Consider the following 18034-nt stretch of genomic DNA (forward strand, 5'->3'; position numbering starts at 1 on the left):
TCAGCAGATCGCGAAGAGCTCCATTTTTGCATAGACGTCCCGGAGGGGCTCGTCGTCGTCGTCAAAGAGTTCTAAAACAAGACTAAATGTAGGCGCGACCGTTATGCGAGAATCAGGTGTATAACCGCAGACCTTTGCCTCGAGGTCCCGGCCCGTGATGTGCTTCTGTAATCGAGAATGAGGGGTCGTCATTCAGTGCTCAGCTGCACAACAGGAATATGACGCGGGACTAAATAACAGATGAATCTGATTCCTGAGAATGCTCACCTGAAAAGTGATGCAATCCATCGGGTCGAAGTCGCAGGCGCCCTTTTTGGGCCCTACGCCCTGCATTTGCGCCTGGATTGCTTGAAAAGGCAGCTGGCGGAACTGCTCGTGCAGCGGTTGGATTGAGGTTTCGACGGCGGGGATAGACATATATGCCCCGTTGTCGACGAAGTAACACACCAAGGAGGTGCTCTCATTTAGTGCAGCAGGTGCCTTCTCAACATACGCTCGCTCCCATATCTCGTCTTGCAGACACGCATAGAACTCTTTGCTTCGAATCACCAACTCCGACGTTTTCAGGCGGTTTTCCTGTGGGAGAATCAGAGGGAGATGTTTCATGAGGGGCCAGATAGATTCTCTTTCTCTCCACGAGGATTTCCCCTTATGAGATCATGACCTGATCGGGAAACATCCTTCTAATCGTCTCTCTCGGAGAAATGGTGGACTGTACGAGTGCAGTGGTCTGGTGCATTCCGTATTCTTTGAGCGTGCGATCGATAATCGATAAATTTTTGTGACAAACTTCCAAGGAGACGAATGCGTAACTTGGCGGAACATGCTCTCGCTATCGTTTCAAGTTCTCCGAAACGACTGAACAGGTCCGGTTTCTCCAGCAAAACTAAGTCCTATATATGATCGATGAGGTGGTTCACCTGTTTGCCGTAGAACAACTGCATTGTAGCGCGCAAGTTGGCTAGTTCACCCAAAGTGTTAAAGGGTTGGCAGATGATCTTCAATGGAGAAGCTGCAGAAACCACGTGCAGGTTCACTACACTTCCTTGCTCGGGTGGGTTGTTTTCGGGGTAGACGGCCACCAGAGGTCGGACCTCGGTGTCGTCTCCTGCCGTGTGGCCGTTCTGGTCAGCCGAGGCGGAGCAGCTACCGTGAGGAGATCGAACAAGCGAATACGAGTTAGCGGACATCTGGATTGCCAACGTCAGCAGCATCGAAAGCTCAATCGTCTCGAACATACATCGACAGTAGGAATGAAAAGCCGAAATGTTCCACGAATTCTCTGAGTGAGAAGAGAATCTAAACCTTGGACCCGAAGTGCGTATCAGTGCAGCGACTCTCACACGAACGGACGAATTCCAGCCAGCGAATTCGCAGCTTTTCGACGCCAATCCTGACTCACCTCAGCTCCTCGCAAAGCTTAAGGTTCACTGAGACGAGCTCATCGTTCGGCATGGTCCGCTTGAAAACATCCACATGTTGGATACTCTCGTCACAGTCTTTGTCCTGACATCGGGTCGCCGCCGACACCTTTATGATGAGCATTTGATCCTCGGGACAGAAATCGGTGATTTTCGCGATTTCGTCCTCGGACCACATGGTCTCCGGTTGCAGGTCCGTCATGTGAGCCCGCACAGCCTGATGGAGAAAAATTCAAATTGGATTATCCGTTGACTTGCGATATTTCTCCATGATCCGCCGAAGCATTGGGTGGTTCGGTAGACCTAGGAGCCTGGAGCATCGAATCGAACTTGATTCGGTTCCAAATAGAATGTGATGAATAGTAAAATTAAATAATGTAGCGGTTCCCGTGATACACAGCTTATTTTGAAAGGAAGGATAGGAAGGACTTCTGAAAGGCATCGTTGCATACCTGTGCCGGCAGATCTTCGAGATGATAACCCATTTTGAGTGGGAACATTTTGTCAATGGAAACAGTGTCCTTGTTCCCATAGTCAATGAACTCGATGTCGATCTCGTTGTCGGAAACGATATTCGTGGCCACGCATCGGTACCAGTTCCCTTCGAGCTGAGCACAATACACCCTGTTGGGCTGGACCTGTGTAGGAAGAGCGGTCTCAGTCAGTCAAAGAAACTATTCTCAAGGTCGAATCGCTCGTTGCATCAGCGTGACCACCACGATAATATTGACTCACCGTTTTGACACATTCATCGCTGGCCGGCTCCACGGTGAGACTGCGGAGTTCATTGAGCCCGAAATCCTCGATTTGTAGGTAAATCGTCCCATCCGGAGACACGCAGCTCAAGTACCCTTTCGCGATCACAGGAGCGGGGAAAATCACCGGCGTGGCCACGACTTTGTAGATTTCGGTGTTGATGTCGATTTGAGAGCTCTGCCGGGATCGAGGGATCTCGTTACGACCCGGAATGTCTTTCACCGAGGGAGTGATATTGATAGTCTGATCATCGAGATCTTGAACTCGATTTCGATGGAGGAGCCATCGTCCATGATGACAGTCCCGAGGAATTTTCATCCGGACGCTGCCTTCACTCACCTGCTGGCAGCCTTCGCTCGAATCGTCTCCGGTGTCGTAAACCTTCACGGGGAGGGGTCTCACCGAAACGTCACAATCGGGTGTCGGGACGGCCCAGAGTATCTTGTTCTGCATCAGACGCTCCATTTCGGCGATGACCGATGGTCTCTTCGAGTCTGAGACGTTGGTGTCATCGAACTCTTCGAGACGCAGTTGGATCGATGAAAACGGAACCGAATAGAAGTCGTACGCAAGATGCATCAGCTTCTCCCGTGGAATGGATTCCGTTATTCCAAGATCGACGTAACGGAACTCGGCGGCTTCAGTTCCGTTTTCCTCCATCACACACTGGACACGATGCCAGCTCTCATCGAAAACGGCGTAAAGGGCCCCGACCACGGGTTTGTCCGAAGCCTCGAGTTTCTGAGAGGTCAGGTTCGCCTCTTCCTTGTAGTAGGCCTCCATTTCGGTGGTTAGGGTGTGGTATTCCTCCCGTTCTACGCGTCCGTAGAAGTTGTGCACGTCAACGACGTACGTGATCACGAACATGAACTGTTCGTCAGAAATCGTCAACGGTGGGACTTGGGGCGCTGTCGGTGCGACGGTGTCTTTCTTGTAAAGCACATCCGTTTTTGCGAGAGCGTTCGTGACGAAATCCAATTGTTTATGTTCGTTTATTTTGCTCCTCCAATCCTCTGGGAGCTTCTCCTTGAAGTCCTCGGCGAATATTTGCGGCACGGAATTACAAAAGACACCGTTCGGTCGCTTCTCGAGCATCTGGACCAGCTTGACTGCGACTGATTCAATTTGTTGAGGGTTCGTCATCTCGACGAATGGGAGCGTCGCCTGTTTTTCCGCTACGCGCTGCTGCAAGTTATCCTTGGTGATCCCTGAATGGACAATCGAGAACAACGCTCCTTAGGAAACCGAGAGAGAATGACATCATCCGCAATAATTACGCCTTCCACACTGCTAGCAACACCTACCAAGGGCTGCGAGCGCTTTTGCAGCGGCAGATTCGCGTGCGAGTTCTGCTGTGGGTCGATAGTCGGGATAGCTCTTGTATTTCTTTCCGTCGAGCTCGACCGTGCATAGAAACTCGGCAGTCGCCGCCTTCTTGTTGGTTTTCGACTCCATGAAATGGAACTCCGGAGCCGGGAGCGAAGTCGCTCTGGCGTACTCCTTCAGGATCGCGATCGATGAGCTGAGACCCTTCGGACTGACGGTACGAGCGGCGGCGGGCTGATGCTGTTCGTGGCGATGAGAAACCACCCTACGAGAACGTGGATCCACTATTGGAATGGCGTTAGGACGGTCCTGCAAACAGTACAAGGCGATCACATGTTGGAACTGCGATGCTATCCGATCGGACTCGCAGACCACATCGATCGGTCGTTCGGAGTGATCTGTGAATCCGCAATTCAGCTACCGGGACATTCCTCAGATTCAGTTCCGTCGCTCCTTCGAAAGCGTTGGCTCCTCGCGCACCGATCACGCGTCATTCATCCCACGGTAATCGCCCGCCACGAATTCTGGGCCATGCCTCGCTCGACTCGCCACGACTTCTTAGATTCGGTGTCGACTTTTCGGGGAGGGGGGGACTACGAACGGGAAAAAACTTGAGGCACATCGCTGGGGAACTCACCCTATACTCTCTGGAACTCCTTGAGTGGTTTCCGGATGACGAGCTCCCGTTGCTCGTAGCCACGTACTGGATCGACGGGTTTATCCAGACCATGTTTCCGCGGCGTCCGTTGAATTCTCCGTTTTGTCCAGAGGGAAGTGCAGACCTTCCGTTGCTCCTCCAGTTTCCGTTGCTCGCATTGTTTCCGTGGAGCTGGTTTCTATTGCCTCGACCGCTATGCTGTTGCTCTAAGGGGTTATCCAAGTCAGTGAATTTCCTTTCTAGAGGGATCACATCCGAGTCCATGTGCGTGCTCCATGTTGACTCATTCCAGAGGAAGTCGTCCCCGTCGTCACCGGGCGGATGATGCGAAGCCATTCCGTTAATTGACAGGTCCACACCACGGTTAGCAGAAGGAAGTTTGTTAACAGGGTTAGAAGGAGGAGTGGAGACAGAGCTTGTAGACAGAGCACCGAGAGCACAATTAGCACCGTCACCGAAATCTTCCTCTTCGTCATCATCGATGTCGACGAAATCGTCATCATCGTCGTCCACGTGGATGTTAGCAGAAGGAGGAGGAGGAGGGGGGGCCGAACTTGTTTTCACGATGGCCCGAAGTGGCCACTCACTCGATTGCGGGAGACGACGCGGAAGTCGACCGGAGGGTCCGGTTCGAGGTTTCGGAGCATGGTGGCTGTTATTCGCCTGAGGAGCTCTCGTTGGATTCCGTGGGGGTGCTCGCTTGGTCCTGTGAGCAGGCGAAGATCCGGCCCCGATGACGGTGGCCGTCTTCCCTCCCCGAGGCCTCAAACTCTGCAAGAATTCGAAAGAAATCGCTTGAGCTGCCGATTCTTCGGGGAAAATAATTTCGCAATACTCATTTCTAAATGGGGTTATCTAATTGATTCGCAAGTTTTCCACGGCGCGCATTCGCATCTACTCGTCGTGTTCCCCCACCAGTGCCAGTTCGCCTCTCATTATTTACAGCGGCATCAGCCACGAACCGTTAACTGGATGCGGCTTTCCGGAACGAAAACGTCTACAAGAGCTGCGAAGGCGGAATAGTCTTCCAATCCCTTTCGGAACACGGACTAGTGAAGAGGTATCGAGACGAGACGATGTCAATATTCAATTCTGACTGACACAGCTGGCTGGTTTCTATTGCCTCGACCGCTGTTGCTCTGAGGGGTTATCCAAGTCAGTGAATTTTCTTTTTTCTTCACAGCTCTGCAGCGGTGTCGGGATCGGATCGACCTCGGGATTTGACAGTTTGTTCAAGTCCCGTGAACAGACGGGATGCAGATTGTCATTCTGAGAGAAGAGCACTCGAGAATGGATGTTCTATCAGAAAACCAAGCGGGCTATCGATCGATCAATGAGCCGACCCATCACTTCCGGAGATATTCGCGTAAGCGGATCGCGAGAATCTAGTGACAAGTCTTCGACGAAACGTATCAGCCACGAGAACGAAGACATATAACGAGCGATAGAAGCTAGCGATACGTTCACAATACGATGGGGCGTCACGTCTGTTGGGGGTGCGATGACCATAGGGAGGAAGTTCAATCGACTCCCAAAGAGAGAGAAGTCCTTTCGGAGAGTTATTATTTGTTTTTTTTCAACTTACGAAGACCATTGCCTGTCCTCGATCATTGTTGCGGATGTGGCAAACGTCCGGCATCGTCTTCAGGAGGTCCTCAAGGTCCTTGTACGCTCCGAGAGGAATGTGGACCCCAGAGAACGTGTAGAATTCTGCGTCTAGTCTCTTTAGCGGAATACCACCTTTGGTACTCTGTAAGAGGTTACGCAGGTTGTTCGAGAGCTCGACTCCCTCCATCTTCGCTATTGCTGCTGCTGCTGTACTGAGGCTACCGGAACTCTGGAAAGCACACATAGAACCACGTTTATCCTTCCGTTCAATCATGGCTCATAGCCAGCCGTACCGAACGTCCTCCACAAGACACTTCTCGATCAGTATTTTGATTCAGAGGAGAACGGCTTTGATGTAAGTCGCTCGAGCTTCTCAGTCTGACACCGCCGGCTTGCCAGTCTATCGAGCGACGGTAACTGGGCAAAGTGGATCGTTTCGCGCGACGGAGAATCGGAATGTGGCGAGAACAAGACGACGACAACAACTATCTGTGTGACTGCTTCACAAGTCGACCCCTCCCTTGGTGAGCGGCACACCGCAAACAGGCGAGCGGGCCAGAGGACAGGCGAGACTCTCGGCGTGTGCCGAATCGACGGCACGAGACTAGCGACCGACCATCAGCTGATTTTGACAATTCCGTCGGGGGTGCGAGGGGTTCGTCTCAATCGAGAAGTTCGACTGACTGTGGGGGGCACGCGAGGCTTCCGAGCCATCCGGATCTATTTTCGGGACACTATTCCACCTCAAGAATAATCGTGTCATCCCTATCCGACTCGGAATTTCACAGAGAAAAAAATGAACGCCTCGAAGGGCGTGAGCTCTGATCTTCTGCCGACCCGCAGAAGTCGGTATGATTTTTCGCATTCTCGGTGCGTCTGGAATGATTACGTCGAATGCCTGAAGGGCTACGGGGTTCGATCCGTTCGAAAACGAGAGTTCTGGATATGAAAACGAGCGTTCGGTGCTCGAAACTTCCGTGTCCCGAACCCGGTTGTCAGACAGCCGGAAGGAACCGGGACATCGACAGCATGTACGGTGCTCCGTACAGCTCTTGAAAACTGGTTGTCAAAATCTTCAGCTCACCAGGAAAACGAGCAGAGGTTCGCTCAAAGACGGAGGTTGGGCTTCAGGTCCACAACACCTGCACTCTCTTTGCAGTAAGGTGTAATACTACACAATCGACCATTGAGTGAGTGGCAGCAGCAGCGGCGGCGGCAGGGACATCCAACTGGAAGAGCTCACGATGATGACGCGCTCTTTTGGCTCAAGCGCCGGGCGGTCCGATGAGCTGGTTGACAAGCAGAGATGCTCATCCTACAAACGGCGTTAGAAGAGCCGCCTGCTGATTGTTTCTTTCGTCTCTATCTCGTACGGGTTAAGCCGAAATTAGTTCCATCGCTCGCGAACAAAGTCCGAGGCTCGATGAGATTAGGCACCTTCCGGAAATAAACATTCAGTCCCGAAATATCTGTTGGCGCTAACCACAGCGCTACGCGGAAGAAGGTCAGTGGCCTGGTTAGTGAGCGACGTTTCTGAAGATGTCTGCTGCATAATACCACCCATGATATTCTGCTCTTGGTCGCTATGAAAGAGTTTTCTTCCATGGGTGCCGGGATATCTTCGGGAACGTTCCATCGAGCGCGGAAAGAACGGGCGAGCGAACGGCGAAGGTTAAATTCCCGCCTACGGTGCCTGGAAATGAGAACTTATGTCCTTGCGATAATCGTATGATTTCCGCAATTCTCATGGAGACTACAGCCTAGATGAGCTCGATACTATGCACGGATCGGAGAGAGGTTGAATGGGAGAAATCTTAAAATCGACCGTAGGCATTGACTCCCACGGAGATATTCATTCAGAATCTCCTGCGGCGTCCACCGAGTTATCCCCCTTCTGGACGCCTCGCTCGAGATCTGATCGGCTTGCGTATGACTCATGACGCTCTGCCGCTGTGCGCGTTGACCGGCGTGATAACTCCCGCCGAATCGGTCAGTGTCTCTCGAGCGAGAAAGTTACTCATTGGAGAGACGGGTACCGGCGCTCTCCCGCACCCGCTGTCATTGATATCACCAGCGTTCGCCCTTCCATCATCAGCCTTCCCTACATTGTATGGGGCCGGCCAGAAGTATCCGACGTGACGCCGCTCTTATGATATTCTCCGAGTGCCCGCTATGGATCTGACCCTTTCCATTCTTGACGGGATGATCCTGCATGTAGGGAGGACGGGATCGGACCACAATAATTATGAAGCGAAGTAGACCATAAGAAGGTACGAACTGACTCATAGGAAAACGTTCCGCTTTTATTATAGAAGGTGATGATCCCTCCGGAACCATACTCAGCTGCGAACAATTTTCGGATTTCTGACAAAACGTTCGAGGGAAAATCTCTCGTCATCGAGTCCGTTGACGCATATGCATACATGCATATGTCGATCCTCAATTCCAAGAATTCACACAATCCACGAATCCGGAGATTCAGAGGATACGACGGCGTTGATCACGGTAGATGAGGGAGAAGAAAGCGATTCATTGAGTTCAGGATGAGTCCTTCAATTGTCGAATTCCTCCTTTCTCTCTATGTCGAAGCGCTCCGTGTAGGGTTTCAATGTGGCCGGTCTCGGGAACGGTTTGACACCTATGTCGGAGCAAATCATCGTTAGCGTTTGCCGGATTGATCGTCTCGATGGATCAGAAAACACTTCGCTCATTACATCCACTGAGAATCCGATTTGGACGCATGGAGGAGCATCTTCGAGAAGGGCAACGAAAATTTCTTTTGCCCGAATCAATCCCGCAAGAACGTCTGATGACTGACCTTTGATGTAAACTTGTTTACCGCGTCGACAGTCACAGTATGGGCAGTGTCCCTCGGTCAGGACTCTCCTGCATTGAGTCCCACAGAAAATATCCGCGCACGAATCTGAACAAAAACAAGTCTTGCATCCTGTCTTGTCCTCGCGTAACTGGCAGTTGTTACCCAATCCTCTACAATCGGTGACCGGTTTGCATTCCTCCGCGAGGACGATCACCGCCAGGGATGCTTGGGGAAACAGAAGGAAGAAGCGTCGATTAATGTGATTTCAGCGAAGGCTACGTGGCTGATCGTGCAGATCGATGAGCCATCTCCGGTCTCTCAGAGAGGACGCGAGGCATTAAACTCGGTATTGAGCTCGAGCTCTATGAGGGGGTAATGATGGAGACCAACCTATGACAAAGAAGAGACTTTTCATCCTGCTCGACACTGCGTACTCTGTGGAACTGCTGCGACGAATCTATGATTTCTGTGGTCTGCGCACGAAGTTTCCTCTGATTCAGCTCGGTAATTCGGCGCTGACATCATATCCGAGGGGAAATTCGGGTAATTTGAACGCTGATGAGAGGAGGCAAAATCACAGCGTGATCCAAGTTCTGGTGATCGATGCTGCAACGAGGTACAGCAGATATTTCGGAGGATCCTCGTGATGATATGCAACATGAACAGACGGAATCATCTCTTGTTCATCAGAAGATTTCTGATTGCTCCAGTCGGCATTCTATACCGCCCAGATCTTAGATGGAACCCCACACCTTGATTGAATTCCTCCCAAAAGGCATTTATAATTATTTTACGATAATTTTTCCCGAGCTTGGGTTTCCGAGGGAGGAGCGTGCTTGAGGGATGTAGTTCGACATTCCAGGTGAGATCGGTAATCAATCATTCCGTGTAGGACTGTGAGGACTCCCATGTCTTTTTTTCGGGTCGCTTGACGGTCTACCATCCTCATCACGGCGCGGAGGTCCGGCTAGGACTAAGAACGGAATGGATCTACCTCCGTAAAAATGAGAGGATTGCGATATCTCAAGATGCATACATTAGGAATGCTGGCGAAGAGGAGCGTACAGGATCGCTGTTTTCCTCAGAGCGGTATTGCTTCCGAGATAGAATGTCAGTCAGCAGAGCTCGAAGACTGTGATGTGATGAGACTCGAAGTGATCCCCCGCGTGGAGTTGCCCGCACATTTCTCATAGGATGGACAATGCCTTCCCCTCAAGCCTCACAAATGATAATCTACCAGAATCTAGATCCGTGGTACATTTTCAACCGGATCGGGGAAGCTACACGAAGCGAGCGAGATATCGGAGAGGAGCGTGATTCGCACTGTCCTAGTGGATTTCCGGCATCCACCCCAGGCTCCAGAGCTCACTGCACGGTATCGGGAGCAGAGCTAGGGATGAGCCTCTCAACCTGTCAGAAATATTGCTACAGGGAGATCCTTGGTTTGGATGAGAGAGCGGCTACATCCGGGAAAAATCAAGTGCCCTGCGTTGGTTCGATCCTCCCGCTCTGAGTAGCCCTTTAGATAAGAGAGATCTGATGGTCGTGCCGGGCAATGCCCATTGTACTCGGAGAAGAACTGATTTCAACATATTATAATTTCAGGACGCTGTGAGAGGATCCTCGGATTAGTTCCGATCGCTATTCCGACAGTTCGCTCTGGAGGAGTACATCTCTGAATATCAATTGCCAGACGCAAATGGAGTGCGACGCGACGCCGGCTCGACGATCGAGCGGTCGTCGTTTAATGCCGAGTCCTCGTCTGCGAAGGTCCAACGAATGATCGGTGCTCGGAAGTCTCGGTGATGGTGACCCTGCAGGAACCTTGGTGACTACCTCGAAGGCTCACAGATCATCCCGTCTGATGAGCATCGGTGGGCCATTTGACTGACACAGCGATACGCTGCCTGCGAACGTCAAGGGAGATGTTCGATACGCTGTCCGGAGCGGGCTTTACCTGTTCCGGTGTTCGTCGCGAAGAACCGAGTTCCCGAGGAGGTCCCTCCCCCACAGGAGGAAAGGGGGCGCTGAATCTTCCAGATGTTCCCATGATCCCTTAGGAGGAGGGGATATCGTTGGATTTTCGCCTATCATCAGATTCCAGCTTCAGAAAAATGAGAGGACGCCCGATGTGTCTCACCACGTTCGCCTTCTCTCTGTCACGGTCCACCCAGATTTTGACTCGAACAAGCCTCGGAAGCTGTGAAAGAGTTGATTACGAGGACGTTCTGGAACCCAGCGAATTGTATCCTTGAGTCGACATCACATCTAGAAAGCAAGCATACAAGGTCTACAGGCCCCGTGGAGTATTGCGGTCCATTCCAGCCGCTTGGCTCTAGAAAATCTGGATTTGGAGGATATTTTGCGATTATCCACGGATTTGGTTGCGCAAGGAGGCTCATGGAGCTAGAGCTTGATGATCGGTTCAACCCGAAGTCATTTCCAGCACTCTACTCAGCGCTGAGAATCATTGCGGACGGCACCATGGAATTTCGCTCTCACAAAAACTTCGGGACGAGACATTCGTGCTGGCCGAATGGTAGATAGATCGAAAAAACAGGATCCTGGCAGTGGGGAATACGATGGAATCGAACTCAGTTCGAGAGCACCGGACGTGCTGGCGGAATCGGGCTCTCATCCCGGAGATTCGCGCAGGCGGTCTTTCTGAGCTCTGTGGGCGGAACTCCGACAATGTCCGGGTTCTCCGCCGCGAGGATTCTCGGAGTTGATTCTTGAGAGGGCTCCGCGCTCTCCGGAGACCTTCGAGGAGTTTCAAAAACCGCGCCGAGCTGGCTATCAGCGCCATGAGCCAATATGGCCGCCCTCTTGCTGGAGCCAGCCGTCAGACCCGTCCGGCGGAATCAGCAGGAATCCGATGCAGCACCAGCACACACACTCTGCAAGCCGTGTGTGTGCGTGCGGGAGAGTGTGTGTGTGTGTGTTCTAGTGCATTTAACAGTGGAAATCATGTTCGAAACCTATGTGAAACTCAACCGCTGATCTCATGTGAAAAATCACATTCCCGACTGGAGAATCGGAAGCGACGGTAATGATTCGCGACTCGCCAGCCGCCTCAAGTCTGCTGTCATGAAACCTGAGTTCTTTGACATATTTGAGGACCCCTCTGATGTGGCTCTTTAGCGCGCTCTGAACAGATGACAGAGCAGAGACTCTTCCGAGTTCCCCATTCCCGTTCTTGCGGGAAATTCTCTGTGACAGTTGTTCCGGACACGAATGGTTTGACACTTGGTTTCCTCGTCTCTGATCAGAGAATAGAATCGAACGAAAAGACAAAATCAGGAAGAACGTCTGCTCGTCCGACGGAAGGATCTGAGCTCGGGGGAATCAGGAGCCTGGGCCCCGAGAAGGGGAACCCTGGATCGAGGTCTCAATTTCTCAAATCGATTGTAGACTGCAAACCCTGCAAAGGAGTATGTCGAGCCAACGTTCGTCGCCGTTCCTGTCGTCTTCCCTTTCGATCCGGCAAGAGATCGATAGATTCGAATCGGTTCATCCGTCGATATACGCCATCTACGACCTTATCGAAGCTCTGAACGACCAGTTCATCTCGCAGCAAGTCCGCGAACACGTCGTCTGTATCGAAGGTGAGCAAGCCCATTGCACACGATAGTCCGGATGCCCCTTCCTTGGCCACGTCTTTTTCTTAACTTGTTTTTTGCTGTGACCACTGCCACACAGATTGTGACGCTCCTTATCCCTCAGCTCGCTCATGGCAGGATCTCCTCAATCAGCATTGTGGCCGTTTTTATTGAGAGCACTCATTCCCCGTTGAGAATACGCACCAGCAGACACTGAGTGTATCGAGGACCCTGTCAGAGTCTCCAATCCGCGGTCAATCCGTTCGCGGATATTATTAGTCGTGGTTTCCTTGGCTCCTCCACAGGCTTCCGCCCGAAGAGACCGATCGATTCACTTCGATTTACTCTGTCGTTCCGGAGCCCACGGCAAGTGAGACGTAGAGCCTGAAGAGCTACTGTGGAGCCCCGTTATAAAGGACTCCATGGAATCGGCCAAAACGGTCCGTTATATCCAAAGTCCGTTATATCCGCACACCTGCTCCGAGAGGCCCAGAATGAATCAGAAGAGCTACTTGAATGCACCCACGACCCTGTCTTCCACCAGAATGAATACGCGTGACTGATTGTGACAAGAATCTCATCCTTCATTACTTCCGAAGAAGTTTCCGTCTCGCAAGAATAGGTCCGCTATAAGCGAGCTCAATAAAACGGGACGAGATAGAATCGGGGCCAGAGAATTAGTTCGTTGTATCCGAGTGTGTGTAATTGTGTCCCTCACAAGCGAATCAGTTTAGGGGGGAGGTCCCGATGGCTCGGCCGGGACCGAGCTATCGGTCCGTTAAAAGCGTGTGCCCGTTATAACGGGTTCCAACTGTAGTTCGCTCACGGTTATTCAATCAGAACAGCTGGATGGGACTGAGGTCCACGCAGCGCAGGATATTCTGGAGGGGAGACGATCTTCCCCGAATCTCTTGGCTGAATGAATATTTTGATACATCTGCTGCCTGAATGGAAGAGGTACCGTTTCCAGCTCCCTGACAACTCCTGTCGAAGGTTCTCCTGAATCGGGAAGCCTAGTGTCGAAGCCTAGTTTCTGGGGAAATCCGATTCCGATGAAAGCTGACGCGTATCGTCCTCCTCTGTTTCCATGTTGAGTCTTCGCTGGAATGTTCTTCGTCGTTATTTCTGTTTTCCCTCCACGACGATAACAGTTCGCTGCCACTGGAACAGGTTCCGTCGTCGCAGTACCGCAACCGTGTCTCAACTGTTGCAAGTACGCTCGCCCCGGCGGTCCGTTGGTAGCTGCGCGAAATTCTTAACATCGATCGACCGCCGGAATATGTTCAACTCTGGAAAACAGCTCGCTATGGTCGAGCTTTAAATCGTCGCCTAATCCTATTCTCCTCATGTGGCATCAGCATATCTTGTGTCAAGATATTTTCGAGCCATCGACCGCTCGAGGAGCGCTAATTCAATTGAGAAAACTGTCGCTTTCTCTCTCTGCATGGAGGAGTTCCGGTCCAAGTTGTGACGGAGTTTTCTTCAACTCAGCCCTACTCGATTTATCCGACGAGTTTGGTTTACCGAAGTTCAATTCTTGTTTGTATGCTAATGGCACCCTATTGTCCAGTTCGACTCGTGCGAATGGGTGTGAACAGCGCATTGTGGTGCTCAACAAAGAGAAGCACTCTGGACGGGCGTTCGGCGTTGCTCATGAATGGATTGTGGGTTCTTATACAGAAATCTTATTTCTGCTCCACAGATGCTTTCGTCAACAGTCCAGAGTGGACTCTTAGCAGGAATGTTCCAGACATCCGACTGGTGAGTATTCTCGCAAAAAGTCTCGGCCTTAACTCTTCTACTCGCCAAATAATATTATTCGTCTCCTCGGACGGTGTATTCCGACGGCAAATCTTCCGGGAGCTCCGAAGTTGACGGTGGAATTGCGAACAATCGCTACACCGCAGCGTTTACGGATTTCGCCCCGAGCCCGCTCGGATTGTTTTCCTTCCGGATGGAAGACTTTTAGCAATCTATTTTTCTAACTAAGTAACAACGAGGAGCGCGACTCCTCCCAGAGCTTTACTGCATCATGAGTCAGGAGCTGATGCCAGAAGCCCGTATGCTTTCCGTGTACAACTTACTCTGGGCAACGCTGCGCCATATGCCTAATGTGAATAAAGGATGGGGCAGAGAGTAATTTTTCATTGCTGGATGGAGGCGGGCGCTTGCTTTCCGTTTGCGTTCCGTTGGGATCCATTAGGGGAGTAAGCGAACCCGAACCACCATTTCCCGCTCAGGCTGCTCACCTGGTGAGAGCCCGACACTCCGACGCCTGGCGAAGTTGTCGAATCGATATTCCGATGGTTCAAGGACTCGCAAACTTGACTCGTCTGCAGTAATAAATCGATCTCCTTTCTGAAAGCGACTCTATTCCAGGGTGTTCTCGGAAGTCTCAGCAGCGGGAAATCTTCTCTCGTTCACAGGTACTTGACGGGTTCTTACATCCAGGAGGAATCTCCCGAAGGTGAGTCGGCGATCGTTTTCCGTTACTTTAGGGGATCGGGCAACTGGGACCTGGGACTTAATCCTAGGGAGTCGGCCAGAAGACTCCATCCGGATGGAGTGGAATGAAATTGCGAGGGACAACTTGGTTGCTCACTGGATTGATTTCATATTCAGGCGGTCGCTTCAAAAAGGAGATCTCCGTGGACGGTTCGAGCTATTTGATGATGATTCGAGACGAGGCTGGCGCTCCCGAATGGCAGTTCGCACAATGGGTGGACGCCGTACTGCTGGTTTTCTCTTTGGAGAACGAAGTTTCCTTCCAAGAAATTCTTTCGTTCTACAAAAAAATGAGAAACTTCCGCATGGACGTCCCCGTCATACTGATCGGAACGCAAGGTCAGAGCCGACGTTTAAGCGAACTCGAAGGGTCTCGTCGCCGAGGCAAAAAAGCTCATTCACGATGACGGCCAAGCCTCATTCCGCGGAGAAACTAATGAATCCTTTGCCCCCATCAGACGCTATTAGTGAGAATAATCCGCGGAAAATAACGGATCAGCGAGCGCGCAAGCTGGCTCAGGAACTCGGCAACTGCGCCTACTACGAAACGTGCGCAACTTATGGACTCAACGTGGAAAAGGTGATTTTCCCCCCTGGATGAAGTCGCGTTCCAGTATCGCGACCATACATAGAGCGAGCAGTAGATCCTGCTGGGCTTGTCGAGTGGCGAAGAGGGCGGCGGGACATTCTTATCATCGAAGCACATCGACACCTCGAACTCGCCGTGTTCCAAAATCTACTGAGCACCGCTCAGTCAGTGTTTCTGCGGATTCCGGAGCGGAGCTTAAACATGAGTCCATCGTTGAAACAGGTGTTTTCTGAAGTTTGCCATCGTCTGGTGGCCGAGAGCAGCTATCGGAACTCAACGTTGACGTCATCGTCTTCAACCGCAGCCCTGCCGACGGATCAACCCACAAGCTTTTTTAGTGCCACAACCGCGGAGCGTTCGACTCTGTCGAGCGATCGGAAACTCTCCGACCCGCAGCCCCTTCGCAACGGCTCGGACACTACGATCAAAACCGAAGCTTCTATAATCCCGCTGTCGCTGAGTCCGGGCCCGAAAACCGATTCCAAGCTGAGTCTTGTCACAGATAAGACTCCGGTGGGGACCCCGAACGCTGCGCGGAAGAATAAACGTCGGTCGAATCTTTTTGTGAGTACGAGGAGCTCGGCCCCTGGGCGCCACAAAGTTTTGATTTGCATGGCCGGGGGCTCGGAGTCGAGTTTCCTAATGAATGATTCCTTTTCCCGATCCAGAGCAAGGACAAGGAAAAGGACAAGGTGACCAAAGCCAATGGTCAGGAGTACGGGGTTGGACGATCGATACCGGTGAAACAAGGCTACCTACTCAAACGTTCTCTCAAAGGCCTAGCGAAGGAGTCGAAGAAGAAGAAATATGTCACCTTGACGAAAGACGGGCGACTCACATATCACGCCACAATTCATGATTACATGAACAATCACAACGGCAAAGAAATCGAACTCATGCAGACCACAGTGAAAATCCCCGGACAGAATCCTCGGGGATGTCAAAACCGGGTGATTCCCAACACAAACCCGATGCTCTCGACGAAAGAGACACCTCTGAACAAGAAACGGAGCCACCACAAACGGATGAAGTCTGGAGGGAGCTCGAAGATGCTCGACGACACCTCGTTGACGTCGGAGGAACTCGATTTCATGTTGATCTCAGTAAGCTGTAAAACCTGGCGCTTCGAAGCTGCCACCACTCAGGAACGCGACGAATGGGTCACAGCCATAGAAGAATTGATTCTGAACTCTCTGCAAGCATGCGAGTCGGCCAAGGGCGGTGCCGACGACGATGTGCAGGGACAAGCGATTAACGCTCTCAAGTACCAAGTCGCTGGGAACAAGCACTGCGTCGATTGCGATGCCCCGAATCCGGATTGGGCATCCGTTAATCACGGTGCGCTCATGTGTATAACGTGTTCGGGTATTCATAGAAACCTGGGCTCGCATATCTCACGGGTCCGCTCGCTGAATCTCGACGACTGGAGCGCTGAGCAGCTCAGCGTTATGGCTGCCATCGGGAACACTATGGCAAATACCATCTGGGAGTCGAACACGAAAGAGGAAGGCAAACCCACTCCTAATTCGAGCAGGTACGCACCTACGTTTTTCTTGAAATAAGTATCTGCGTTCGCCGTACTTCTCAGCGAGGCTCACTAACTTATGCTCATCACGGAATCGCAGAGTATTACGCTCCCATCACTCGTAGGAATCGAGATCGAATCGACGTCTTGATTTGCAGGGAGGAAAAGGAACGATGGATACGTGCCAAGTACCTGGACAAAGAATTCTTGAAAAACCTACCTCGAAGTGTACCTCAAAGAACGCCACTCACTTATCTGGTTGACGGTATCGAAAGTGGAGATGTTGCCAGGGTGTTACTGGCCTTGGCTCATGGAGCAAACGTTGACGTCTCCGTCGTAGAAGGACGAACCCCTGTGCACCTGGCTGTCGCTCGAGGGAACACAGCTATAGTCCAGCTGATGCTCATGGTGAGTTCTTTCGCGATTGGACCACGACTTTTAGAAAAAAATCGGAAGGGTATCTTTCACTGTCGATTCTCCGCGGGTCTAGTTCCTCAATCGGAAATTCTTCGCAGGCGAGTGGCCGTGAGAGTTCGTGCAAGGATGGAGTATTGAAAGAAGTTCAGGAACGCAAGGTCTAACAACCGGGAAGATCTTCATTAGGATTTAGCCTACGCGCAAAAAACTCATTCGATTGATGCCTGTAAATAAAGTTGTATGTATTGAACAATGCTGGAGAGCGGAAACGGAAGATCTGTACCATACGAGCCATGAGCTTTTTAGGCTAGCGATATAATGCAAAGCAATAGACGTCCAGGCGTCGAGTGTGCGGGATGATAGTACCCGCAGGTTCAGGACCACATATTTTTCCAATAAATTAATTCGTAGTACCTATCTACTGCGGAAGTTTATTGAGTCAGCAGAGTATTCGTCTTCCATCGCTTCTCGTTTGATTGAGAATGCGTCGATATGGTCCGTGAAGTCGGGACTCAGGTCAGTCGCGCGATTCCCCCTTGTTGCGTTTTCCTCTTTCGTTGCGAGAATCCTCTCTCGGATTGATCCTCTATAATCCAGTGGAACGCTATCGACAACGTTGGCTTAAGTAGATCTCTCTGAATATCCTACGGAGGCGGGGAGAGGGTAAGTAGATTACGGAACGGGATTGGATCAGATCAGCGAAGATGGGATTTGAGAGAGCTCAATGCATCGGGTCCGCTGGACATCTCCCAGAGCAGACCTCGGTCAAGGAATCCAATTTTCGACAGAGCTAAACCGGGATCCATCATCAG

The 18034-nt window shown here is 51.5% G+C and overlaps 3 protein-coding genes across 3 annotated transcripts; 1 reads left to right on the forward strand and 2 right to left on the reverse strand.

Annotated features, from left to right (window-relative positions):
- LOC100901103 (tudor domain-containing protein 7B) lies at positions 1 to 5963 on the reverse strand. Its single transcript, XM_029113267.1, has 11 exons — positions 5747 to 5963; positions 4749 to 4932; positions 4141 to 4367; positions 3482 to 3812; positions 2502 to 3385; positions 2157 to 2372; positions 1874 to 2059; positions 1403 to 1638; positions 921 to 1146; positions 268 to 576; positions 1 to 165 (listed from the first exon to the last, which is right to left on the reverse strand). The coding sequence occupies exons 1-11, from the start codon at positions 5954 to 5956 to the stop codon at positions 1 to 3; spliced, it is 3174 nt and encodes a 1057-aa protein (XP_028969100.1). The 5' UTR covers positions 5957 to 5963.
- A 2113-nt stretch (positions 5964 to 8076) lies between these two features.
- Positions 8077 to 9073, reverse strand: LOC114828604 (uncharacterized). The gene is made up of 3 exons (XM_029113272.1): positions 8978 to 9073; positions 8588 to 8812; positions 8077 to 8407 (listed from the first exon to the last, which is right to left on the reverse strand). Exons 1-3 carry the CDS (start codon positions 9000 to 9002, stop codon positions 8322 to 8324), a joined length of 336 nt encoding a protein of 111 aa, XP_028969105.1. The 5' UTR covers positions 9003 to 9073; the 3' UTR covers positions 8077 to 8321.
- A 2947-nt stretch (positions 9074 to 12020) lies between these two features.
- Positions 12021 to 17632, forward strand: CenG1A (Centaurin gamma 1A). The gene is made up of 9 exons (XM_029113268.1): positions 12021 to 12192; positions 13889 to 13947; positions 14566 to 14653; positions 14809 to 15030; positions 15150 to 15271; positions 15503 to 15844; positions 15949 to 16814; positions 16964 to 17213; positions 17321 to 17632. Exons 1-9 carry the CDS (start codon positions 12021 to 12023, stop codon positions 17384 to 17386), a joined length of 2187 nt encoding a protein of 728 aa, XP_028969101.1. The 3' UTR covers positions 17387 to 17632.
- The last annotated feature ends 402 nt before the right edge of the window (positions 17633 to 18034 follow it).

Source organism: Galendromus occidentalis, unplaced genomic scaffold, assembly GCF_000255335.2.
Source record: "Galendromus occidentalis unplaced genomic scaffold, Mocc_1.1 scf7180000076500, whole genome shotgun sequence".
Classification (NCBI taxonomy): Eukaryota; Metazoa; Arthropoda; class Arachnida; order Mesostigmata; family Phytoseiidae; genus Galendromus; species Galendromus occidentalis.